Source organism: Cololabis saira, chromosome 15 (genome assembly GCF_033807715.1).
Source record: "Cololabis saira isolate AMF1-May2022 chromosome 15, fColSai1.1, whole genome shotgun sequence".
In the NCBI taxonomy this organism is placed as follows: Eukaryota; Metazoa; Chordata; class Actinopteri; order Beloniformes; family Belonidae; genus Cololabis; species Cololabis saira.
The window spans coordinates 44,799,974-44,827,666 of record NC_084601.1 but is presented as its reverse complement, the minus strand read 5'-3'; the positions used below and the strand labels follow the sequence as shown (position 1 = coordinate 44,827,666).

The 27,693-nt window shown below is 36.4% G+C and overlaps 1 protein-coding gene across 1 annotated transcript in view; it reads left to right on the top strand.

Annotated features, from left to right (window-relative positions):
• LOC133460972 (protein mono-ADP-ribosyltransferase PARP10-like) overlaps positions 1-7,115 on the top strand; it is a gene marked incomplete at its 5' end in the record, with an annotated part of 43,373 nt that extends 36,258 nt beyond the window's left edge. The window contains one exon of the mRNA XM_061741681.1: positions 6,802-7,115. Within this exon, the coding sequence (XP_061597665.1) occupies positions 6,802-7,100 (299 nt within the window). The remainder of the gene's footprint in view (positions 1-6,801) is intronic.
• Between the last annotated feature and the right edge of the window lie 20,578 nt (positions 7,116-27,693).

The window sequence follows — 27,693 nt, the reverse complement described above, 5'->3', positions numbered from 1 at the left end:
TTAGTTTGGAACGTTAGTTTGAAACGTTAGTTTGAAACGTTAGTTTGAAACGTTAGTTTGGAACGTTAGTTTGGAACGTTAGTTTGGAACGTTAGTTTGGAATGTTAGTTTGGTACGTTCAGTCGTACGTTAGTTTGGTACGTTCAGTCGTACGTTAGTTTGGAACGTTAGTTTGATACGTTAGTTTGGAACGTTAGTTTGGAACGTTAGTTTGGAACGTTAGTTTGGTACGTTAGTTTGGTACGTTAGTTTGGTACGTTAGTTTGGTACGTTAGTTTGGAACGTTAGTTTGGTACGTTAGTTTGGTACGTGATTTTGGAACGTTAGTTTGGTACGTTAGTTTGGTACGTTAGTTTGGTACGTTAGTTTGGAACGTTAGTTTGGAACGTTAGTTTGGAACGTTAGTTTGGTACGTTAGTTTGGAAGGTTAGTTTGGAACGTTAGTTTATTACGTTAGTTTGGAGCGTTAGTTTGGAACGTTAGTTTGGTACGTTAGTTTGGAACGTTAGTTTGGAACGTTAGTTTGGTACGTTAGTTTGGTACGTTAGTTTGGTACGTTAGTTTGGAACGTTAGTTTGGAACGTTAGTTTGGAACGTTAGTTTGGTACGTTAGTTTGGTACGTTCAGTCGTACGTTAGTTTGGTACGTTAGTTTGGAACGTTAATTTGGTACGTTAGTTTGGTACGTTAGTTTGGTACGTTCAGTCGTACGTTAGTTTGGTACGTTAGTTTGGTACGTTAGTTTGGAACGTTAGTTTGGTACGTTAGTTTGGAACGTTAGTTTGGAACGTTAGTTTGTAACGTTAGTTTGGTACGTTACTTTGGAACGTTAGTTTGGTACGTTAGTTTGGTACGTTAGTTTGGTACGTTAGTTTGGAACGTTAGTTTGGTGCGTTAGTTTGGTACGTTCAGTCGTACGTTAGTTTGGTACGTTAGTTTGGTACGTTAGTTTGGTACGTTCAGTCGTACGTTAGTTTGGTACGTTAGTTTGGTACGTTCAGTCGTACGTTAGTTTGGAACGTTAGTTTGATACTTTAGTTTGGTACGTTAGTTTGCAACGTTAGTTTGGAACGTTAGTTTGGAACGTTAGTTTGGTACGTTAGTTTGGTACGTTAGTTTGGAACGTTAGTTTGGTACGTTAGTTTGAAACGTTAGTTTGAAACGTTAGTTTGGAACGTTAGTTTGGAACGTTAGTTTGGAACGTTAGTTTGGTACGTTAGTTTGGAACGTTAGTTTGGAACGTTAGTTTGAAACGTTAGTTTGGAACGTTAGTTTGGAACGTTAGTTTGGAACGTTAGTTTGAAACGTTAGTTTGAAACGTTAGTTTGGAACGTTAGTTTGGAACGTTAGTTTGGAACGTTAGTTTGGTACGTTAGTTTGGTACGTTAGTTTGGTACTGTGGCGGACACAATAACGGACCTCGCACCCATCAGGACTGTATGGAAGGGGGCGTGGTCACAAGCATTTATTTGGTTGCTCAGCAACGTGTGTTAGTTTACAGTTGTCAACTGACAGTTCTTTTGGTCAGTTGGATTCCGCTGTCACGGAATAAAGACGTGTTTTACCAACCTCTGGAGTCGAGCCTCATCCTGCCACAGTACGTTAGTTTGGTACGATAGTTTGGTACGTTAGTTTGGAACATTAGTTCGGTACGTTAGTTCGGAACGTTAGTTCGGTACGTTAGTTTGGTACGTTAGTTTGGAACGTTAGTTTGGAACGTTAGTTTGGTACGTTAGTTTGGAACGTTAGTTTGGTACGTTAGTTTGGTACGTTAGTTTGGAACGTTAGTTTGGTACATTCAGTCGTACGTTAGTTTGGTACGTTAGTTTGGTACGTTAGTTTGGAACGTTAGTTTGCAACGTTAGTTTGGAACGTTAGTTTGGTACGTTAGTTTGGAACGTTAGTTTGGTACGTTAGTTTGGAACGTTAGTTTGGAACGTTAGTTTGCAACGTTAGTTTGGAACGTTAGTTTGGTACGTTAGTTTGGTACGTTAGTTTGGTACGTTAGTTTGGTACGTTCAGTCGTACGTTAGTTTGGTACGTTCAGTCGTACGTTAGTTTGGCACGTTAGTTTGGTACGTTCAGTCGTACGTTAGTTTGGAACGTTAGTTTGATACTTTAGTTTGGTACGTTAGTTTGGAACGTTAGTTTGGAACGTTAGTTTGGTACGTTAGTTTGGTACGTTAGTTTGGAACGTTAGTTTGGTACGTTAGTTTGGTACGTTAGTTTGGTACGTTAGTTTGGAGCGTTAGTTTGGAACGTTAGTTTGGAACGTTAGTTTGGTACGTTAGTTTGGAACGTTAGTTTGGAACGTTAGTTTGGTACGTTAGTTTGGAACGTTACTTTGGTACGTTAGTTTGGTACGTTCAGTCGTACGTTAGTTTGGTACGTTAGTTTGGAACGTTAGTTTGGTACGTTCAGTCGTACGTTAGTTTGGTACGTTAGTTTGCAACGTTAGTTTGGAACGTTAGTTTGGAACGTTAGTTTGGAACGTTAGTTTGGAACGTTAGTTTGGTACGTTAGTTTGGTACGTTAGTTTGGTACGTTAGTTTGCAACGTTAGTTTGGTACGTTAGTTTGCAACGTTAGTTTGGAACGTTAGTTTGGAACGTTAGTTTGCAACGTTAGTTTGGAACGTTAGTTTGGAACGTTAGTTTGGTACGTTCAGTCGTACGTTAGTTTGGAACGTTAGTTTGGTACGTTAGTTTGGTATGTTAGTTTGGAACGTTAGTTTGCAACGTTAGTTTGGAACGTTAGTTTGGAACGTTAGTTTGGTACGTTAGTTTGGTACGTTAGTTTGGTACGTTAGTTTGGAACGTTAGTTTGGAACGTTAGTTTGGAACGTTAGTTTGGAACGTTAGTTTGGTACGTTAGTTTGGTACGTTAGTTTGGTACGTTAGTTTGCAACGTTAGTTTGGAACGTTAGTTTGGAACGTTAGTTTGCAACGTTAGTTTGGAACGTTAGTTTGGTACGTTCAGTCGTACGTTAGTTTGGAACGTTAGTTTGGTACGTTAGTTTGGTATGTTAGTTTGGAACGTTAGTTTGCAACGTTAGTTTGGAACGTTAGTTTGGAACGTTAGTTTGGTACGTTAGTTTGGAACGTTAGTTTGGAACGTTAGTTTGGAGCGTTAGTTTGAAACGTTAGTTTGAAACGTTAGTTTAGAACGTTAGTTTGGAACGTTAGTTTGGAACGTTAGTTTGGTACGTTAGTTTGGTACGTTAGTTTGGTACGTTAGTTTGGTACGTTAGTTTGGTACGTTAGTTTGGTACGTTAGTTTGGAACGTTAGTTTGGTACGTTAGTTTGGTACGTTAGTTTGGTACGTTAGTTTGGTACGTTAGTTTGGTACGTTAGTTTGGTACGTTAGTTTGGTACGTTAGTTTGGAACGTGAGTTTGGAACGTTAGTTTGGAACGTTAGTTTGGAACGTTAGTTTGGAACGTTAGTTTGGAACGTTAGTTTGGAACGTTAGTTTGGTACGTTAGTTTGGAACGTTAGTTTGGAACGTTAGTTTGGAACGTTAGTTTGGAACGTTAGTTTGATACTTTAGTTTGGTACGTTCAGTCGTACGTTAGTTTGGTACGTTAGTTTGGTACGTTAGTTTGGAACGTTAGTTTGGAACGTTAGTTTGGTACGTTAGTTTGGTACGTTAGTTTGGTACGTTCAGTCGTACGTTAGTTTGGTACGTTAGTTTGGTACGTTAGTTTGGTACGTTCAGTCGTACGTTAGTTTGGTACGTTAGTTTGGTACGTTCAGTCGTACGTTAGTTTGGAACGTTAGTTTGATACTTTAGTTTGGTACGTTAGTTTGGTACGTTAGTTTGGTACGTTAGTTTGGAACGTTAGTTTGGTACGTTAGTTTGGTACGTTAGTTTGGAACGCTAGTTTGGAACGTTAGTTTGGTACGTTCAGTCGTACGTTAGTTTGGTACGTTAGTTTGATACTTTAGTTTGGTACGTTAGTTTGCAACGTTAGTTTGGAACGTTAGTTTGGAACGTTAGTTTGGTACGTTAGTTTGGTACGTTAGTTTGGAACGTTAGTTTGGAACGTTAGTTTGGTACGTTAGTTTGGAACGTTAGTTTGGAACGTTAGTTTGGAACGTTAGTTTGGAACGTTAGTTTGGTACGTTAGTTTGGTACGTTAGTTTGGTACGTTAGTTTGGAATGTTAGTTTGGAACGTTAGTTTGGAGCGTTAGTTTGAAACGTTAGTTTGGTACGTTAGTTTGGTACGTTAGTTTGGTACGTTAGTTTGGAACGTTAGTTTGGAACGTTAGTTTGGAACGTTAGTTTGGAACGTTAGTTTGGAACGTTAGTTTGGTACGTTAGTTTGGTACGTTAGTTTGGAACGTGAGTTTGGAACGTTAGTTTGGTACGTTAGTTTGGTACGTTAGTTTGGAACGTTAGTTTGGAACGTTAGTTTGGAACGTTAGTTTATTACGTTAGTTTGGAACGTTAGTTTATTACGTTAGTTTGGAACGTTAGTTTATTACGTTAGTTTGGAACGTTAGTTTGGAACGTTAGTTTGGTACGTTAGTTTGGTACGTTAGTTTGGAACGTTAGTTTGGAACGTTAGTTTGGTACGTTTGGTACGTTAGTTTGGAACGTTAGTTTGGTACGTTAGTTTGGTACGTTAGTTTGGAACGTTAGTTTGGAACGTTAGTTTGGAACGTTAGTTTGGAACGTTAGTTTGGAACGTTAGTTTGGTACGTTAGTTGGGTACGTTAGTTTGGTACGTTTGGTACGTTAGTTTGGAACGTTAGTTTGGTACGTTAGTTTGGTACGTTAGTTTGGAACGTGAGTTTGGAACGTGAGTTTGGAACGTTAGTTTGGTACGTTAGTTTGGTACGTTAGTTTGGAACGTTAGTTTGGAACGTTAGTTTGGAACGTTAGTTTATTACGTTAGTTTGGAACGTTAGTTTATTACGTTAGTTTGGAACGTTAGTTTATTACGTTAGTTTGGAACGTTAGTTTGGAACGTTAGTTTGGTACGTTAGTTTGGTACGTTAGTTTGGAACGTTAGTTTGGAACGTTAGTTTGGTACGTTTGGTACGTTAGTTTGGAACGTTAGTTTGGTACGTTAGTTTGGTACGTTAGTTTGGAACGTTAGTTTGGAACGTTAGTTTGGAACGTTAGTTTGGAACGTTAGTTTGGAACGTTAGTTTGGTACGTTAGTTCGGTACGTTAGTTTGGTACGTTTGGTACGTTAGTCTGGTACGTTAGTTTGGAACGTTAGTTTGGAACGTTAGTTGGGAACGTTAGTTTGGTACGTTAGTTTGGAACGTTAGTTTGGAACGTTAGTTTGGTACGTTAGTTTGGTACGTTAGTTTGGTACGTTAGTTTGGTACGTTAGTTTGGTACGTTAGTTTGGAACGTTAGTTTGGAACGTTAGTTTGGAACGTTAGTTTGGAACGTTAGTTTGGAACGTTAGTTTGGTACGTTAGTTTGGTACGTTAGTTTGGAACGTTAGTTTGGAACGTTAGTTTGGTACGTTAGTTTGGAACGTTAGTTTGGAACGTTAGTTTGGTACGTTAGTTTGGTACGTTAGTTTGGACCGTTAGTTTGGTACGTTAGTTTGGTACGTTAGTTTGGAACGTTAGTTTGGAACGTTAGTTTGGTACGTTAGTTTGGAACGTTAGTTTGGAACGTTAGTTTGGTACGTTAGTTTGGTACGTTAGTTTGGTACGTTAGTTTGGAACGTTAGTTTGGAACGTTAGTTTGGAACGTTAGTTTATTACGTTAGTTTGGAACGTTAGTTTATTACGTTAGTTTGGAACGTTAGTTTATTACGTTAGTTTGGAACGTTAGTTTGGAACGTTAGTTTGGTACGTTAGTTTGGTACGTTAGTTTGGAACGTTAGTTTGGAACGTTAGTTTGGTACGTTTGGTACGTTAGTTTGGAACGTTAGTTTGGTACGTTAGTTTGGTACGTTAGTTTGGAACGTTAGTTTGGAACGTTAGTTTGGAACGTTAGTTTGGAACGTTAGTTTGGAACGTTAGTTTGGTACGTTAGTTCGGTACGTTAGTTTGGTACGTTTGGTACGTTAGTCTGGTACGTTAGTTTGGAACGTTAGTTTGGAACGTTAGTTGGGAACGTTAGTTTGGTACGTTAGTTTGGAACGTTAGTTTGGAACGTTAGTTTGGTACGTTAGTTTGGTACGTTAGTTTGGTACGTTAGTTTGGTACGTTAGTTTGGAACGTTAGTTTGGAACGTTAGTTTGGAACGTTAGTTTGGAACGTTAGTTTGGAACGTTAGTTTGGTACGTTAGTTTGGTACGTTAGTTTGGAACGTTAGTTTGGAACGTTAGTTTGGTACGTTAGTTTGGAACGTTAGTTTGGAACGTTAGTTTGGTACGTTAGTTTGGTACGTTAGTTTGGACCGTTAGTTTGGTACGTTAGTTTGGTACGTTAGTTTGGAACGTTAGTTTGGAACGTTAGTTTGGTACGTTAGTTTGGAACGTTAGTTTGGAACGTTAGTTTGGAACGTTAGTTTGGAACGTTAGTTTGGTACGTTAGTTTGGTACGTTAGTTTGGTACGTTAGTTTGGAACGTTAGTTTGGTACGTTAGTTTGGAACGTTAGTTTGGAACGTTAGTTTGGTACGTTAGTTTGGTACGTTAGTTTGGTACGTTAGTTTGGAACGTTAGTTTGGAACGTTAGTTTGGAACGTTAGTTTGGAACGTTAGTTTGGTACGTTAGTTTGGAACGTTAGTTTGGAACGTTAGGGCGTGACCTTTAACCTCTGACCTCTCGTTCCAGCCACCGTCTACGGCCGGGGCGTGACCTTTAACCTCTGACCTCTTGTTTCAGCCACCGTCTACGGCCGGGGCGTGTACTTTGCCGTGAACTCGGCCCTGTCGGTCCAGGATCAATACTCGCCCCCGAACGCGGACGGGTACAAGTTCGTGCTGGTGTCGAAGGTTCTGACGGGCGACTTCACGCGGGGCGACCACGGCATGAAGACTGCGCCGCTGAAGGAGACGGGCGCCGTGCCGCTGCGCTACGACAGCGTGACCGACGACATCACCAAACCCTCCATGTTCGTCATCTTCAACGACACGCAGGCCTTTCCAGAATACCTGATCACCTGCCAACGGGTGCACCGCTGATCAATCAATGATCACCTGATCACCTGCCAGAGGGTGCACCGCTGATCAATCAATGATCACCTGATCAATCATCGATGATCACCTGATCAATGATCACCTGATCACCTGCCAGAGGGTTCACCTCTGCACTGCAAAAGCTCAAAATCTTACCAGGAATATTTGTCTTATTTCTAGTTAAAGGAGCTTGAGTCCGGATTGAGGCAGGGTTTATGAAAAAAATGCGTATATGTTTTAAGTTTTCTAGTAATGATGTCAGGTGAAGCGTTCCAAACCAAAAAGAACGAGCCCTCTAGCGTATCTTGTGCGTTCTCCCCGTTCTCCCGTTCCGGCTTCACTGTTGGCTGCAGTACCCCCGACGGCCGTCGTGGTGAAGGGTGGCGCTAGACCAGGGGTCGGCAACCCGCGGCTCTGGAGCCGCATGCGGCTCTTTAGCGCCGCCCTAGTGGCTCCTGGAGCTTTTTAGAAAATGTTTGACCTTTTTTTTTTTCTTTTTTTTCCTCTTTATTTTCTCTTTTTTTCCTCTTTGTTTCCTTTTTTCTTCTTTCTTCTTTTTTCTTTTTTTTTTTCTTCTTTTTTCTTCTTTTTTCCTTTCCTTTTTAATCTCAACATTTTGACTTTTTTCTCAACATTTCGCCATTTGCCTTCATTCTAATTCTGATACAAGACTTTTCATTTTTTGCGGCTCCAGACATATTAGTTTTTTGTGTTTTTGGTCCAATACGGATCTAAAACATTTTGGGTTGCCGACCGCTGATTTAGAGAGTCTCATTTCTTAAGAGGAGCCTCATGCTCCTTTAAAATGTCTAATTTTTTGTAAAAAAAATCTAATTTTTTCCATCGGCCGCTCTAAGCTTTTAGAAAAGCTAATTACTTCTGCAGAGAGAAACCTTTAACATTTACCAATGAAAGCCCCTGTCTGTCTGTCCATCCAGGTTTAAATGAGGATATTGATTTCAGTCCTTTTTTGTAACTGTTTTTCATTACAGATCGTGTTCTTTCTTCTCCTATTTCCAGTATTTAATTGTTCAACAATTGGTGGAGCCTTTTATTGGTCATGATCTGTTATTTCTCTAGTTTCCATGTGTCCTCCACCTGCCCAGGTGAGTGTTTCACCTGAGGAAGCTGTGGCTGAAACTGTAATCTGTAATATGTAACTGTAATCTGTAACTGTAATCTGTAATCTGTAACTGTAATCTGTAGCTGGAACATCTTCCACATGAAATAACCATTTCAAATAAAGACTTTTTATATTTGAAGAAGAGTGCCTTTGAGTTTTCTTCTTTTTAAAAAATCTCATTCCACTTAAAACAACTCATTACCAGAAAAATAACTTATTTGAATTTTCACTTGAAATAAGTAGAAAAATCTGCCAGTGGAACAAGATTTATCTTCTCATTACAAGCAAAACAATCTTGTTCCACTGGCAGATTTTTCTACTTATTTTAAGTGAAAATCTACTTGAAACAGGTGAAAATTGTTGTTTTTTCCAGTGATGAGTCTTGTTTTAAGTGGAATGAGATTTATTTACTAAAATGAGACATTTTAACTAGAAATAAGACGAATATTCTTGTTAAGATTTTGAGTTTTTGCAGTGCACCTGGTCACCTGATCAATAATCACCTGATCAATGATCCCCTGATCAATAATCACCTGATCAATAATCACCTGATCACCTGATCAATAATCACCTGATCACCTGCCAGCGCTGACGAGGACGTGGACGTTTCTGGACTAATTTTATTGTTTCAAACCTTCATGTTGAGCTACGAGCTCGTCCGTCTCATTTCTGACGAATGTGATCAATTAAAACCTTTTAAACAAATAAATGAATGAATGTGATCAATTAAAACCTTTTAAACAAACACATGAATGAATGTGATCAATTAAAACCTTTTAAACAAACATGGACCTGATTATTGGATTATTGATTATTGGACTTGGTCGTCGTGACGTCGTCGTTGGCGGAGCCGCCATGTTGGAAGCTACTTAGCTTCTTTATTTATTTTAGATATATATACAGTATATATATTTTTTTTTTTACACTATATTTATTAAAATGTTTTCAATTATTACAACCATACAGTTAAATCTGTTCAAAAATAGAAAAAAACTAAGAAAACACACAAACATAGCAGACATAAAGATAAAACCAACCAGAACATTTTCATCAACAGAATCGTCCAGTTCAGGATTCATTTCTGCTCATAAACGCAGGAACTAAACGCAGGAACTAAACGCAGGAACTAAACGCAGGAACTAAACGCAGGAACTAAACGCAGGAACTAAACGCAGAAGTCATCAGGTTTCCAATCAAGTGACTTGAATGTACCTTTTAGAATAGAATAGTAGACTTTATTGATCTCCCACAGGAGAAATTCAGTCGTGCAGCAGCAAAAACAAACACACACGCTTTATACAGAAAATGTAAAATAGAAATAACCATAAATAGTTAAATAATAAAAAAGAGCAATATAAAAAGTAGAAAAAGACTATGTACAAGAGAGAAAAAAGGTAGTAAACACCAAGTAAACGGATAATATTTCCAAAAATACGTGAGGTATTAGTGGTTATTGCACTTTTAAAGAGACAGGTTTATTGCACACGGGCGGCTACAGTTGCTTATTATACAGTCTGACGGCTGTGGGGATGAAGGACCTTTTACTTACTTTTAGATACTTTTTGTATCTTTGTATTGTTGTTTTTCTTTTTAAAGTTCTCAGCTTGAGCTGCTTCAGTTTCACCAGACCAGACTCTGCAGTGTAAGCTGCTAAATCCTGCCCTCTAGTGGCCAACAAGCCTCATTACTGGGGGAGAAAAACCTCTGCTGCTAAATCCTGCCCTCTAGTGGCCAACACGCCTCATTACTGGGGGAGAAAAACCTCTGCTGCTAAATCCTGCCCTCTAGTGGCCAACACGCCTCATTACTGGGGGAGAAAAACTTTAGTTTGGAACGTTAGTTTGGTACGTTAGTTTGGTGCGTTAGTTTGGTGCGTTAGTTTGGTGCGTTAGTTTGGAGCGTTAGTTTGGAGCGTTAGTTTGGAGCGTTAGTTTGGAGCGTTAGTTTGGAACGTTAGTTTGGAACGTTAGTTTGGTACGTTAGTTTGGTACGTTAGTTTGGTACGTTAGTTTGGTACGTTAGTTTGGTACGTTAGTTTGGTACGTTAGTTTGGTACGTTAGTTTGGTGCGTTAGTTTGGTGCGTTAGTTTGGAGCGTTAGTTTGGAACGTTAGTTTGGAACGTTAGTTTGGAACGTTAGTTTGGTACGTTAGTTTGGTACGTTAGTTTGGTACGTTAGTTTGGAACGTTAGTTTGGAGCGTTAGTTTGGAGCGTTAGTTTGGAACGTTAGTTTGGAACGTTAGTTTGGAACGTTAGTTTGGTACGTTAGTTTGGTACGTTAGTTTGGTACGTTAGTTTGGAACGTTAGTTTGGAACGTTAGTTTGGAACGTTAGTTTGGTACGTTAGTTTGGTACGTTAGTTTGGTACGTTAGTTTGGTACGTTAGTTTGGTACGTTAGTTTGGTACGTTAGTTTGGTACGTTAGTTTGGTACGTTAGTTTGGTACGTTAGTTTGGTACGTTAGTTTGGAACGTTAGTTTGGTACGTTAGTTTGGTACGTTAGTTTGGAACGTTAGTTTGGAACGTTAGTTTGGAGCGTTAGTTTGGAGCGTTAGTTTGGAGCGTTAGTTTGGAGCGTTAGTTTGGAACGTTAGTTTGGAACGTTAGTTTGGAACGTTAGTTTGGTACGTTAGTTTGGAACGTTAGTTTGGAACGTTAGTTTGGAACGTTAGTTTGGAACGTTAGTTTGGAACGTTAGTTTGGTACGTTAGTTTGGTACGTTAGTTTGGTACGTTAGTTTGGTACGTTAGTTTGGAACGTTAGTTTGGTACGTTAGTTTGGAACGTTAGTTTGGTACGTTAGTTTGGAACGTTAGTTTGGTACGTTAGTTTGGAACGTTAGTTTGGTACGTTAGTTTGGTACGTTAGTTTGGAACGTTAGTTTGGAACGTTAGTTTGGAACGTTAGTTTGGAACGTTAGTTTGGTACGTTAGTTTGGAACGTTAGTTTGGAACGTTAGTTTGGTACGTTAGTTTGGAACGTTAGTTTGGAACGTTAGTTTGGTACGTTAGTTTGGAACGTTAGTTTGGAACGTTAGTTTGGAACGTTAGTTTGGTACGTTAGTTTGGAACGTTAGTTTGGAACGTTAGTTTGGTACGTTAGTTTGGAACGTTAGTTTGGTACGTTAGTTTGGTACGTTAGTTTGGTACGTTAGTTTGGAACGTTAGTTTGGTACGTTAGTTTGGTACGTTAGTTTGGAACGTTAGTTTGGTACGTTAGTTTGGTACGTTAGTTTGGTACGTTAGTTTGGAACGTTAGTTTGGTACGTTAGTTTGGAACGTTAGTTTGGTACGTTAGTTTGGAACGTTAGTTTGGTACGTTAGTTTGGAACGTTAGTTTGGTACGTTAGTTTGGTACGTTAGTTTGGAACGTTAGTTTGGAACGTTAGTTTGGAACGTTAGTTTGGAACGTTAGTTTGGTACGTTAGTTTGGAACGTTAGTTTGGAACGTTAGTTTGGTACGTTAGTTTGGAACGTTAGTTTGGTACGTTAGTTTGGAACGTTAGTTTGGTACGTTAGTTTGGAACGTTAGTTTGGAACGTTAGTTTGGTACGTTAGTTTGGAACGTTAGTTTGGTACGTTAGTTTGGTACGTTAGTTTGGTACGTTAGTTTGGAACGTTAGTTTGGAACGTTAGTTTGGAACGTTAGTTTGGAACGTTAGTTTGGAACGTTAGTTTGGTACGTTAGTTTGGAACGTTAGTTTGGAACGTTAGTTTGGTACGTTAGTTTGGAACGTTAGTTTGGAACGTTAGTTTGGAACGTTAGTTTGGTACGTTAGTTTGGAACGTTAGTTTGGAACGTTAGTTTGGAACGTTAGTTTGGTACGTTAGTTTGGAACGTTAGTTTGGAACGTTAGTTTGGTACGTTAGTTTGGAACGTTAGTTTGGTACGTTAGTTTGGTACGTTAGTTTGGTACGTTAGTTTGGAACGTTAGTTTGGTACGTTAGTTTGGTACGTTAGTTTGGAACGTTAGTTTGGTACGTTAGTTTGGTACGTTAGTTTGGTACGTTAGTTTGGAACGTTAGTTTGGTACGTTAGTTTGGTACGTTAGTTTGGAACGTTAGTTTGGTACGTTAGTTTGGAACGTTAGTTTGGAACGTTAGTTTGGTACGTTAGTTTGGAACGTTAGTTTGGAACGTTAGTTTGGTACGTTAGTTTGGTACGTTAGTTTGGAACGTTAGTTTGGAACGTTAGTTTGGAACGTTAGTTTGGTACGTTAGTTTGGAACGTTAGTTTGGAACGTTAGTTTGGTACGTTAGTTTGGAACGTTAGTTTGGAACGTTAGTTTGGTACGTTAGTTTGGAACGTTAGTTTGGAACGTTAGTTTGGTACGTTAGTTTGGTACGTTAGTTTGGAACGTTAGTTTGGAACGTTAGTTTGGTACGTTAGTTTGGTACGTTAGTTTGGAACGTTAGTTTGGTACGTTAGTTTGGTACGTTAGTTTGGAACGTTAGTTTGGTACGTTAGTTTGGTACGTTAGTTTGGAACGTTAGTTTGGAACGTTAGTTTGGTACGTTAGTTTGGAACGTTAGTTTGGAACGTTAGTTTGGTACGTTAGTTTGGAACGTTAGTTTGGAACGTTAGTTTGGTACGTTAGTTTGGAACGTTAGTTTGGTACGTTAGTTTGGTACGTTAGTTTGGAACGTTAGTTTGGAACGTTAGTTTGGTACGTTAGTTTGGAACGTTAGTTTGGTACGTTAGTTTGGTACGTTAGTTTGGAACGTTAGTTTGGTACGTTAGTTTGGTACGTTAGTTTGGAACGTTAGTTTGGTACGTTAGTTTGGTACGTTAGTTTGGTACGTTAGTTTGGAACGTTAGTTTGGTACGTTAGTTTGGTACGTTAGTTTGGAACGTTAGTTTGGAACGTTAGTTTGGTACGTTAGTTTGGTCAAAGATCTTCTATACACAAGATAGCGCATTGCCGTTACTGGCAATGGTTTGAAATGGAATACACTTCCTGTCTCCTAAGTGGGCGTGGTCGCCCCTCTGACCTCACTTCCTGTCTCCTAAGTGGGCGTGGCCGCCCCTCTCCCCACATCGTTTTGGAACATAAAACACTAGATACAGTACAACTTTCTTCCAAAAAGACTTAAATAATAAAAATAACAGTATTATTAAGCAAAGAAGCAAGTTTTATTTTAGTTTTAAACTTCATTTTATCCGATGGGAAAACGATGAGAGCCAAATCTGGCGAGTGTGTTGCTCAGACAGAGACAGGTCTCAAACAAAGTTCATTTTCTCCTAATCTGTCGGTCTGAAAATTGCCATTTTGGTGTCAGAATGTTCAGAAGGTTTGTGGCTTTTGAAAAATGCGTCCCATATTTACTTAGGTTACTATGGGGCGAAGGAATTGGTAATAATCTGTGCTCACGTTCACTTTTCCCATAGGACTCAATAGACTCAGGACCTACTTCCGGTCTCCTAAAGGGGCGTGGCAGTCACGTGACACAGATACAGAAACTCGAACCTTAGTGGGCTGTCTCGGTTATAGAACGTCTCTGGTTTGGTACGTTAGTTTGGAACGTTAGTTTGGAACGTTAGTTTGGTACGTTAGTTTGGTACGTTAGTTTGGAACCTTAGTTTGGAACCTTAGTTTGGAACCTTAGTTTGGAACCTTAGTTTGGAACCTTAGTTTGGAACCTTAGTTTGGAACCTTAGTTTGGAACGTTAGTTTGGAACGTTAGTTTGGAACCTTAGTTTGGAACCTTAGTTTGGAACCTTAGTTTGGTACGTTAGTTTGGAACCTTAGTTTGGAACCTTAGTTTGGAACCTTAGTTTGGAACCTTAGTTTGGAACGTTAGTTTGGTACGTTAGTTTGGTACCTTAGTTTGGAACCTTAGTTTGGAACCTTAGTTTGGAACCTTAGTTTGGAACCTTAGTTTGGAACCTTAGTTTGGAACCTTAGTTTGGAACGTTAGTTTGGAACGTTAGTTTGGAACGTTAGTTTGGTACGTTAGTTTGGAACGTTAGTTTGGAACGTTAGTTTGGAACGTTAGTTTGGAACGTTAGTTTGGAACGTTAGTTTGGAACGTTAGTTTGGAACGTTAGTTTGGAACCTTAGTTTGGAACGTTAGTTTGGAACGTTAGTTTGGAACGTTAGTTTGGAACGTTAGTTTGGTACGTTAGTTTGGTACGTTAGTTTGGTACGTTAGTTTGGTACGTTAGTTTGGAACGTTAGTTTGGTACGTTAGTTTGGAACGTTAGTTTGGTACGTTAGTTTGGAACGTTAGTTTGGTACGTTAGTTTGGAACGTTAGTTTGGTACGTTAGTTTGGAACGTTAGTTTGGTACGTTAGTTTGGTACGTTAGTTTGGAACGTTAGTTTGGAACGTTAGTTTGGAACGTTAGTTTGGTACGTTAGTTTGGTACGTTAGTTTGGAACGTTAGTTTGGAACGTTAGTTTGGAACGTTAGTTTGGAACGTTAGTTTGGAACGTTAGTTTGGAACGTTAGTTTGGAACGTTAGTTTGGAACGTTAGTTTGGAACGTTAGTTTGGAACGTTAGTTTGGTACGTTAGTTTGGAACGTTAGTTTGGAACGTTAGTTTGGAACGTTAGTTTGGTACGTTAGTTTGGAACGTTAGTTTGGTACGTTAGTTTGGTACGTTAGTTTGGTACGTTAGTTTGGTACGTTAGTTTGGTACGTTAGTTTGGTACGTTAGTTTGGTACGTTAGTTTGGTACGTTAGTTTGGAACGTTAGTTTGGAACGTTAGTTTGGTACGTTAGTTTGGTACGTTAGTTTGGAACGTTAGTTTGGTACGTTAGTTTGGAACGTTAGTTTGGTACGTTAGTTTGGAACGTTAGTTTGGTACGTTAGTTTGGTACGTTAGTTTGGAACGTTAGTTTGGAACGTTAGTTTGGAACGTTAGTTTGGAACGTTAGTTTGGAACGTTAGTTTGGTACGTTAGTTTGGAACGTTAGTTTGGAACGTTAGTTTGGTACGTTAGTTTGGTACGTTAGTTTGGAACGTTAGTTTGGAACGTTAGTTTGGTACGTTAGTTTGGAACGTTAGTTTGGTACGTTAGTTTGGAACGTTAGTTTGGTACGTTAGTTTGGAACGTTAGTTTGGTACGTTAGTTTGGAACGTTAGTTTGGTACGTTAGTTTGGAACGTTAGTTTGGTACGTTAGTTTGGTACGTTAGTTTGGAACGTTAGTTTGGAACGTTAGTTTGGAACGTTAGTTTGGAACGTTAGTTTGGTACGTTAGTTTGGAACGTTAGTTTGGTACGTTAGTTTGGAACGTTAGTTTGGTACGTTAGTTTGGAACGTTAGTTTGGAACGTTAGTTTGGTACGTTAGTTTGGAACGTTAGTTTGGAACGTTAGTTTGGTACGTTAGTTTGGTACGTTAGTTTGGTACGTTAGTTTGGTACGTTAGTTTGGAACGTTAGTTTGGTACGTTAGTTTGGTACGTTAGTTTGGAACGTTAGTTTGGAACGTTAGTTTGGTACGTTAGTTTGGAACGTTAGTTTGGAACGTTAGTTTGGTCAAAGATCTTCTATACACAAGATAGCGCATTGCCGTTACTGGCAATGGTTTGAAATGGAATACACTTCCTGTCTCCTAAGTGGGCGTGGTCGCCCCTCTGACCTCACTTCCTGTCTCCTAAGTGGGCGTGGCCGCCCCTCTCCCCACATCGTTTTGGAACATAAAACACTAGATACAGTACAACTTTCTTCCAAAAAGACTTAAATAATAAAAATAACAGTATTATTAAGCAAAGAAGCAAGTTTTATTTTAGTTTTAAACTTCATTTTATCCGATGGGAAAACGATGAGAGCCAAATCTGGCGAGTGTGTTGCTCAGACAGAGACAGGTCTCAAACAAAGTTCATTTTCTCCTAATCTGTCGGTCTGAAAATTGCCATTTTGGTGTCAGAATGTTCAGAAGGTTTGTGGCTTTTGAAAAATGCGTCCCATATTTACTTAGGTTACTATGGGGCGAAGGAATTGGTAATAATCTGTGCTCACGTTCACTTTTCCCATAGGACTCAATAGACTCAGGACCTACTTCCGGTCTCCTAAAGGGGCGTGGCAGTCACGTGACACAGATACAGAAACTCGAACCTTAGTGGGCTGTCTCGGTTATAGAACGTCTCTGGTTTGGTACGTTAGTTTGGAACGTTAGTTTGGAACGTTAGTTTGGAACGTTAGTTTGGTACGTTAGTTTGGAACCTTAGTTTGGAACCTTAGTTTGGAACCTTAGTTTGGAACGTTAGTTTGGAACGTTAGTTTGGTACGTTAGTTTGGAACCTTAGTTTGGAACCTTAGTTTGGAACGTTAGTTTGGAACGTTAGTTTGGAACCTTAGTTTGGAACCTTAGTTTGGAACCTTAGTTTGGTACGTTAGTTTGGAACCTTAGTTTGGAACCTTAGTTTGGAACGTTAGTTTGGAACGTTAGTTTGGTACGTTAGTTTGGTACCTTAGTTTGGTACCTTAGTTTGGAACCTTAGTTTGGAACCTTAGTTTGGAACCTTAGTTTGGAACCTTAGTTTGGAACGTTAGTTTGGAACGTTAGTTTGGAACGTTAGTTTGGTACGTTAGTTTGGAACGTTAGTTTGGAACGTTAGTTTGGAACGTTAGTTTGGAACGTTAGTTTGGAACGTTAGTTTGGTACGTTAGTTTGGAACGTTAGTTTGGAACGTTAGTTTGGAACCTTAGTTTGGAACCTTAGTTTGGAACCTTAGTTTGGAACGTTAGTTTGGAACGTTAGTTTGGAACGTTAGTTTGGTACGTTAGTTTGGTACGTTAGTTTGGAACGTTAGTGGACGAAAAACTTCTCCAGACCTTCATTCATTCATTCATTTATTAAGGACTGCACAACAAGTCGGCACAGCATAGTGCCAGCACATAGTCCTGTGTGGCAACAGACATCAGTTATACATGTAACATACGTGAGCAGACGTCGACATTAAAGCAGACATTTACATAGACTATACATCTAACACAAATGGAGTATGGAGATGAGTGGAGTTCAGTAGCCTGATGGCAGTGGGGGAAAAAAGCTGTTTTCTAAACGGGTTGTTTTTATTGAAATGGACCAGTTGAAACAGGTGGTTAGAATCGGAGCGTTTTTGCGTGCGTGCGTTTTTTCGAGGGGGCGTGCGTGCGGGCGGGCGTTTATTTTTGCGTGCGTGCGTTTTGCGTGCGTTTGTTTTTTCGTGTTTTTTTACGTGCGTGCGTTTCGCGTGCGTTTTTTCGTGCGGGCGGGCGTTCATTTTTGCGTGCTTGCGTTTTGCGTGCGTTTTTTCATGCAATCTTTCGTGCGTTTTTGCGTGCGTGCGTTTTGCGTGCGTTTGTTTTTTCGTGCGTTTTTTCGTGCGGGCGGGCGTTCATTTTTGCGTGCTTGCGTTTTGCGTACGTTTTTTAGTGCGTTTTTGCGTGCGTGCGTTCATTTTGCGTGCGTTCATTTTGCGTGCGTTCATTTTGCGTGCGTTCATTTTTGCGTGCGTGCGTTTTGTGTGCGTTCGTTCTTTCGTGCGTTTTCGACATTTTCACTTTTTTCATCCAAATTTCAACTTTTTTTTTCCTTACATGTCTCTACCAGGTAAACATGTCCAGGTAAACATGTCCAGGTAAACATGTCTCTACCAGGTAAACATGTCTCTACCTGTCCAGGTAAACATGTCCAGGTAAACATGTCCAGGTAAACATGTCCAGGTAAACATGTCTCTACCAGGTAAACATGTCCAGGTAAACATGTCTCTACCAGGTAAACATGTCTCTACCAGGTAAACATGTCTCTACCTGTCCAGGTAAACATGTCCAGGTAAACATGTCCAGGTAAACATGTCCAGGTAAACATGTCTCTACCTGTCCAGGTAAACAGCCTCCTCTCAGCCAATCATCTTCTTCCAGCTGAGTGTAGGATGTTTACATGGACGAGTGGACAATAAGGACGGTGGAGACGCTGCTGGACATCATTTCAGCTTCATCTGGTCAGAAATTAACTCTATATAATCTATTACCAGACCAGAGGAAACATTTATATTTCTACAGTTTCAGGACTAAAGGATGTTTATTTCCATATTCGTAGTGTGGGGAAATCTGCAGCATAAACACCAGACTGGAAGCTCAGCAGAGAAACAGCTTCCAGTCGGGGATGTTTACAGCTGCAGGCAACCAATCAGGAGGCTGGAAACTCCTCCGGACACGCCCTGGACACGCCCCTTGATCTGGACACGCCAACAGGTACAGACACGCCCACTGCAACAAGACACAAGAGCAACATTCATTAGCACCTTAACACATTACCCACAATTCATAGAGACAGTTCTGATTAATGGTTAGCAGCCGTTAGCGACTGTTACCAGTAGTTAGTGACTGTTAAGCCTTGTTTATAGTTCTGCGTTAAACCAAACGCAGAACGGACGCCGTCGCCCTGACGCCGTCGCCCTGACGCCGTCGCCCTGACGCCGTCGCCCTGACGCCGTCGCCCTGACGCCGTCGCCCTGACGCAGTCGCCCTGACGCAGTGGCCCTGACGCAGTGGCCCTGACGCCGTCGTGGCGTCACTCCATCGCCATCGCCCTGACGCCGTCGCCCTGACGCCGTCATGAACCTTCGGACGTCACTCAATTTTTCCGCAGTGCAGTTCCCCCCGCGACCGCTAGGGGGCGATATTTTCCTGAATGGTTTATCCGACTTTTTCCGGTCACAGTGAATCAAAGAGATAAGGACAACTATTGTGCAAAAAAACTAAACAAAAAAATCCCACACACACGAAGAAAAGAGGCTGAAAGTTCACGACTGCTTCACGAACCGGAACAGGAAATGCGTTGCTACCAAACAAACCAATCACAGCCTCTCGGTCTGCGTTACATTTAGTGGGAGGTGCGTCAGGCTACGGCGTAGCTACGGAGAGCCTAGCGTAGCCGCTAACCTTCGTAGCTGCGCCGTGGGGAGCTCATCGCGGTGCAACCTGCGGCGCAGGCTTGGCGTGGATTTAACGCAGAACCAGAATCCAGGCGTTAGAGGTAGTTAGTGACTGTTAGAAAAAATAAATAAATAAATAAATAAAAAAGAGAAGAAAAAAAACTAAGAAAAAATCAATTAAAAAAAGGAAAAATAAAACCAAAAAAATACAAAAAAAGAAAATAAAGTGACTGTTAGCAGCAGTTAGTGACTGTTAGCAGCAGTTAGTGACTGACAATTAAAAAATAATAAAAAAAAATAAAATAAAAAACAAAATGAATAAATTAATTAATTAAAAAAAGAAAAAAAGTGACTTTTGGCAGTAGTTAGCAACTTTTAGAAATAAAAAAGAAAAAAAATTAACATAGAATAATAATCAAAAATAAATAAATAAATAAAACAAAATAAAGTGACTGTTAGAAAAAAAAATTAAAATTAAATAAAAAAACAAAAATAAATTAATTAAAGAATTTAAAAAAAGAAAAAAAGTGACTTTTGGCAGTAGTTAGCAACTTTTAGAAATAAAAAAGTAAAAAAAAACTAACATAGAATAATAATCAAAAATAAATAAATAAATAAAACAAAATAAATAAAACAAAATAAAGTGACTGTTAGGAAAAAAATTAAAAATTAAATAAAAAAACAAAAATTAATTAAAGAATTAAAAAAAAGAAAAAACGTGACTGTCAGCAGTTGTTAGTGACTGTTAGAAAAAAGAAAAGAAAAAAGATAAAGAAAAAAAATAATAATCACAAAAAAGTGACTGTTAGCAGCTTGTAGCAGCAGTTAATGATTGTTAGAAAAAATAAAAATAAAACAAATTTCAAAAAAACAAAACAAAACAAAAAAAATTAAATAAAAATACAAAAAAAGAAAGCAAAATAAAAAGAAAAAATTAAAGAAAAAAAACAAAAAAAAGTGACTGTTAGCAGCTGTTAGCAGTAGTTAGTGACTCTTAGCAGTAGATACTGTAGCAGCAGTTAGTGACTGTTAGAAAAAAATAAAAAAAATAATAAAAAAATTAAATAAAAAACAAAATGAATAAATTAATAAAAAAAGGGACTTTTGGCAGTAGTTAGCAACTTTTAGAAATAAAAAAAAGAAAAAAAACTAACATAGAATAATAATCAAAAATTAATAAAACAAAATAAATAAAAGAAATAAAGTGACTGTTAGCAGTTGTTAGTGACTGTTAGAAAAAAATAAAAAAATAAAATAAAAAACGAAATAAATTAATTAAAGAATTAAAAAAAGAAAAAAGTGACTGTTAGAAAAAAGAAAAGAAAAAATATAAAGAAAAAAACGAAAAAAACTAACTAATAATAATCAAAAAAGAAAAAAAGAAAAAAAGTGACTGTTAGCAGCTTATAGCAGCAGTTAATGACTGTTAGAAAAAAAAAATAAAAAAAAAAATATAAAAAATTAAATAAAAATAGAAAAAGAAAAAAAAAGAAAAAATTAAATAAAAAAACAAACAAAAAAAAGTGACTGTTAGCAGCTTATAGCAGTAGTTATTGACTCTTAGCAGTAGATAGCAGTAATTAGCAGCTGTTGGTAACTGTTTAGCAGTAGTTAGTTAGCAGCTGTTAGCAGGACGTGGCTAGCTCCGTTAGCTCCTGTCTGACCCCAAACCTGCTGCTAAAAAAATAAAATAAAAAAGTGACTGTTAGAAACAATAATAAATAAAAAGAAAAAAGAAAAATAAAGAAAAAGAAAATAAATAAGAAAAAAGAAATAAAAGAAAAAAATAAGAAAAAAAACATAAAAACAGTAAAAGAAAAAACTAAGAATTAAAATTAAAAATTAAAAAAAAAACAAGAAAAAAGTGACTGTTAGCAGTTGTTCGTGACTGTTAGAAAGAAATAAGACAAAAAGAAAGAAAAGAAAAAAATATAAAAGAAAAAAGAAATAAGAAAAAAGAAATAAAAAAACTAAACAAACAAATAAAGGGACTGTTGGCAGCAGTTATTGAGTTAGAAAAAAATAAAAAAATAAGAATAAATAAAAAAAGAAAATATAAAAAATTAAAAAAACTAAAAGAAAATATAAAAAATAAATAAATAAAAAATAAAACCAAAACAAACAAAAAAAGTGACTGTTGGAAATTTAATAAAAACAAAACAACAAAAAAGAAAAAAATAATAAAAATAAAGAAAAAAAGTGACTGTTAGCAGCTTTTTGCAGCAGTTAGTGACTGTTAGCAGTTGTTAGCAACTGTTGGCAGTAGTTAGCAGCAGTTAGTGACTCTTAATGACTGTTAGCAGTAGTTAGGAGCAGTTAGCAGCTGTTAGCAGGACGTGGCTAGCTCCGTTAGCTCCTGTCTGACCCCAAACCTGCTGCTAATGGACTCACCGCGGAATAAACTCCCCAAACCCGGCCTGCCCGGGCCCAGTTCCCGGGTTTCCCCCCTGACCGGGTCCCGGTCGGACCTCCCGTCCTCCCGGGTCAGGTTTATCCCGGTTTATCTCAGTTTATCTCATGTTTGTCTCTCTCCGCCTCAGGAAACTTTATTCCTTCCGCTTCATTCTGACCTTTGGTAACTCGACACCGACGCTGACGTCATCTCCATGGCAACAGGCCCCGCCCCCTCCGGCAGAGGAGACGGAGCGTGACGTCAGTGCTCCCGGCGTGCACCGGGGCAGAATGGAAACAACTTAAAGCTCTAGTAAAGTAAAGTTTAATACAATAAAACTTAACTGTATATTATTGTAAATTAACGTAAACTTGAAAGTAATATTTTAGTAAACTAAACAGTAAACTGTTAAAAAAATAAAACTTAACTGTATATTATTGTAAATTAACGTAAACTTTAATGTAATATTTTAGTAAACTAAACAGTAAACTGCAAAAAAAAAATAGAATAAAAAACAAAATGAATAAATAAATGTATTTATTATAAAAAAGAAGAAAAAAGTGACTTTTGGCAGTAGTTAGCAACTTTTAGAAATAAAAAAAGAAAAAGAAAAAAAAAACTAACATAGAATAATAATCAAAAAATAAATAAAACAAAATAAAAAAAAGAAATAAAGTGACTATTAGCAGTTGTTAGTGACTGAAAAAATAAAATAAAAAACAAAATAAAATAATTAAAGAATTAAAAAAAGAAAAAAGTGACTGTTAGAGAACTGATCTGAACCTTTTCTTCTTTTTCTTCTTTATTGAACACAATAAAACAACAGAACAGTAATTAAACATCTTCTCGAAATAATGATAGTAAACTTAGTAGACATGCTGTCAAATATAGAGCTAGATAGAAAAACTATTACTATATATCGAAATAAAAGACAAAACAGGGGTTTTTATAAAGTACAAACTATAAAAGTATCACAGTATTTAAAATCAGGCAAACTAAAGATCCAGAAAGAGGAGCAAGAAAACCAGATTTATCGTCACTAATCTGTTTAGCCGTTTTGTTGGAGTCTATTTTTCTTAGAGGATAAGAAGAATAATTTAAAATCATTTAAAAACCAGTCAAAGGAGGGTTTGCTATTCCTCCACTTACTACTTTAATATGATATTTACCCATGAGAATAACTATATTATTATGTCAGATACTTCAACTTCAAGTTATCTATATAGAAACAAATATGAGAGATATAAGACTGGAATGTCCTTTATTCTAACCAGAAGTTTCTGGAAAAACATGTTCTAAAGTTTCATCTGCTACTTTACAGAAAACACATTGATCAACTTTGAACTTGAATCTTTTTTTAAGGATTTCTGCAACCGGGTAAACTTTATACAATATGTTAAAGTGAGTTTTCTTAATCTTTGGGGAAATGGGCCATCTAATTAATATATTTAGAATGAGCTCTTATCAACATAGACAGTTATTAGTTGTTTTTTTAAATTAATTAATTTATTTTGTTTTTTATTTTATTTTTTTATTATGTTTTTATAACAGTCACTAACTGCTGCTATTAGCAGTCAAAAAAACTTGACTGTTACCAGTAGTTAGCAGCCTGCTAACTACTGGTAACTGTCACATTTTTTTTCTTTTTTGTATTTTTTTTGCTTTGTTTTTCCTTTTTTTTAATTGATTTTTAGGGCCCGAGCACTTGCAGTGCGAAGGCCCTATTGTATTTGCAGGAATTATTCTTTTTCTTCTTCTTCTTATTGTTCTGACAAAAGGAGGGCCTTTTTGCCCCCCTAAACGTGCCCAAAAAGTCACCAAATTTTGCATGCAAGTCAGGCCTGGCGATAAATGTGATATTTAATGGTTTACATTAATGGGCGTGGCCTAACGGCTCAACAGCGCCCCCCGGAAAAGTTTGTGACTCAAGCCCCACAATACGGTTTGACGTACATGAACGAAAATCGCTACACACCTGTATCATGTCGCAACTAAAAGAAAAGTCTCTTGGCGCCATGGCCCAAACCGAACAGAATGTCGGCCATTTTGAAGATTCTGAATTAATCGCGTAATTTTGGAGCAATTTATGCCATTCCTTCGAGAGTTAATTCAGCCCGAACCGTATCATGAACCCAGATGTGTTATACATCAAAATGTGCGTCTCCATCCTGCGACTACACGCATTACTTTTCTCTTTCAAAAGTGTTACCGTGGCGACGCTAGACGCCAAAAAGCGCGTCCCCTTCATCTGATTGGTCCATATTTGATAGTTCTCCAAAAGTCACCAAATTTTGCATGCAAGCCAGGCCTGGCGATAAATTTGATATTTCATGGTTTGCATTAATGGGCGTGGCCTAACGGCTCAACAGCGCCCCCTAGAAAACTTTTCTCTGCCATAACTTTTGAAAGGTTTGACATAAAGAGTCGTGGGTGGTGTCATCGGACTCGGTATTGAGTCCTTGACCATAATTGGTGAAAATTAGCCCCGCCCCTTCTTCTGATTGGTTGTCCCTTTTTTCTGCTATAACTTTTGAATGGTTTGACATAGGAAGTCGTGGGTGGTGTCATTTCTGATACTTATGGGGGGCGGTGGCCGTGACTGCGAGGGCCCGTTCATCGCTGCTTGCAGCTTTAATTTTCTTTGTTTTTTTATGTATTATTTATTTATTTATTTTTTCTAACAGTCACTATCTACTGCTAAAGGCTGGATTCTGGTTCTGCGTTAAATCCACAGGAATTGTTTTACAAATCTTATTATATTCCCTCTGAGTACAATTTATTTGATATTTTTCTAACCAAGTCTTCCATCAGAATCCATCATTCCTTTCCATCGGTGTGTGAAGCTGCAGTTCCGTCTTCGTCCACATGAGGTCAGGCTGGTTCCACTGATGCATCCTGGGAAACGGAGCTGCTCATTCACTTAAAAAATAAATCTAAGCGCATGTAAATGTAACATATTTAAATCTGTGATGTTAACAATTAAAAATGAACTTTGTTGTTTTACATGAAAACATCTAGTTTTGAACTTAATCTGCATTTGTTCAAAAAACAAGACGTTTTTTCCTGAACCATCAGTTTTTCTGTAATTAATCCCAGTAATCTTTACATTTACACACAAACTACATCTTTACTTTTCCTTTAACAGTTTAATCTATTGGGCAGATTTAGTTTAGATGAATCATGTTTTATTTGTTTAAGTAGAAAAACCACAGTAAAAAATATCTTGATCTACTTTAAAAACATTAAGGCGACTTTTCGCATGAGATTTTTATTTAGATCAAGAAAAACTAGTCTTTGTAGAAACTACTTTATTTTTAGTATGTACAAAATTAATTTGCAAGTAAAGTCAACTTAATTTTTAATTTAATTTTATTGTTTTCCTTTTTTCTTCTCTCTTTTCCTTTTTTTAATTTTTCTTTATTTTTTCCTTATCTTTTTTCCTTTTTTTTAAATTTTATGTTATTGATTTCTCCTTTTTTTCCTTTTTTCTTCTTTTTTTTCTTTTTAAAGTCAACTTAATTTTGATAAATAAAGTAAACTTAACACAATTAAGTTGACTGTACTTGCAAAATGTATTATTTACATACATAAAATGAAGTAGTTTATACAAAGACTAGTTTTTATTGATCTAAATAATAATCTCATGCAGAAATCTGACTTATTTTTTTAAGTAGATCAATATTTGTATCAGGCAGGACGTTGGACAGATGGAAACGTTAGAATTATCCTTCAAAAACATATTTAATACAAGGGGGTTCAACATGGGCTTAATGTCTAATAATTAGGAACTTTTAAGAAAAGCTGGGGTTATAATTAGAAAATAAAGCTGGGGTTATAATTAACAAATAAAACTGGTTATAATTAGAAAATAAAACTGGGGTTATAATTAGGAAATAAAACTGGGGTTATAATTAGGAAATAAAACTGGGGTTATAATTAGAAAATAAAACTGGGATTATAATTAGGAAATAAAACTGGGGTTATAATTAGAAAATAAAACTGGGGTTATAATTAGGAAATAAAACTGGGATTATAATTAGGAAATAAAACTGGGGTTATAATTAGAAAATAAAACTGGGGTTATAATTAGAAAATAAAGCTGGGGTTATAATTAGGAAATAAAGGTGGGATTATAATTAGAAAATAAAACTGGTTATAATTAGAAAATAAAACTGGTTATAATTAGGAAATAAAACTGGGGTTATAATTAGGAAATAAAACTGGGATTATAATTAGGAAATAAAACTGGGGTTATAATTAGGAAATAAAACTGGGGTTATAATTAGAAAATAAAACTGGGGTTATAATTAGAAAATAAAGCTGGGGTTATAATTAGGAAATAAAGGTGGGATTATAATTAGAAAATAAAACTGGTTATAATTAGAAAATAAAACTGGTTATAATTAGGAAATAAAACTGGTTATAATTAGGAAATAAAACTGTGGTTATAATTAGGAAATAAAACTGGTGTTATAATTAGGAAATAAAACGGGTTATAATTAGAAAATAAAACTGGTTATAATTAGGAAATAAAACTGGTTATAATTAGGAAATAAAACTGGGGTTATAATTAGAAAATAAAACTGTGGTTATAATTAGAAAATAAAACGGGTTATAATTAGAAAATAAAACTGGTTATAATTAGAAAATAAAACTGGTTATAATTAGAAAATAAAACTGGTTATAATTAGAAAATAAAACTGGGGTTATAATTAGAAAATAAAACTGGGGTTATAATTAGAAAATAAAACTGGTTATAATTAGAAAATAAAACTGGTTTTATAATTAGGAAATAAAACTGGTTATAATTAGAAAATAAAACTGGTTATAATTAGAAAATAAAACTGGGGTTAGAGTTAGAAAATAAAACTGGTTATAATTAGAAAATAAAACTGGGGTTAGAGTTAGAAAATAAAACTGGTTATAATTAGGAAATAAAACTGGGGTTATAATTAGAAAATAAAACTGGGATTATAATTAGGAAATAAAACTGGTTATAATTAGAAAATAAAACTGGTTATAATTAGGAAATAAAACTGGTTATAATTAGGAAATAAAACTGGGGTTATAATTAGAAAATAAAACTGTGGTTATAATTAGAAAATAAAACGGGTTATAATTAGAAAATAAAACTGGTTATAATTAGAAAATAAAACTGGTTATAATTAGAAAATAAAACTGGTTATAATTAGAAAATAAAACTGGGGTTATAATTAGGAAATAAAACTGGGGTTATAATTAGGAAATAAAACTGGTTATAATTAGAAAATAAAACTGGTTATAATTAGAAAATAAAACTGGGGTTATAATTAGGAAATAAAACTGGTTATAATTAACAAATAAAACTGGGGTTATAATTAGGAAATAAAACTGGGGTTATAATTATAAAATAAAACTGGGGTTATAATTAGGAAATAAAACTGGTTATAATTAGGAAATAAAACTGGTTATAATTAGGAAATAAAACTGGTTATAATTAGAAAATAAAACTGGTTATAATTAGAAAATAAAACTGGTTTTATAATTAGGAAATAAAACTGGGGTTATAATTAGAAAATAAAACTGGTTATAATTAGGAAATAAAACTGGTTATAATTAGGAAATAAAACTGGTTATAATTAGAAAATAAAACTGGTTATAATTAGAAAATAAAACTGGTTTTATAATTAGGAAATAAAACTGGGGTTATAATTAGAAAATAAAACTGGGATTATAATTAGAAAATAAATTAGAAAATAAAACTGGTTATAATTAGGAAATAAAACTGGGGTTATAATTAGAAAATAAAACTGGTTTTATAATTAGGAAATAAAACTGGTTATAATTAGAAAATAAAACTGGTTATAATTAGAAAATAAAACTGGTTATAATTAGGAAATAAAACTGGTTATAATTAGAAAATAAAACTGGTTATAATTAGAAAATAAAACTGGTTATAATTAGGAAATAAAACTGGTTATAATTAGGAAATAAAACTGGGGTTATAATTAGAAAATAAAACTGGTTTTATAATTAGGAAATAAAACTGGGATTATAATTAGGAAATAAAACTGGTTATAATTACAAAAATAAAACTGGGGTTATAATTAGAAAATAAATTAGAAAATAAAACTGGGGTTATAATTAGAAAATAAAACTGGTTATAATTAGAAAATAAAACTGGTTATAATTAGGAAATAAAACTGGTTTTATAATTAGGAAATAAAACTGGTTATA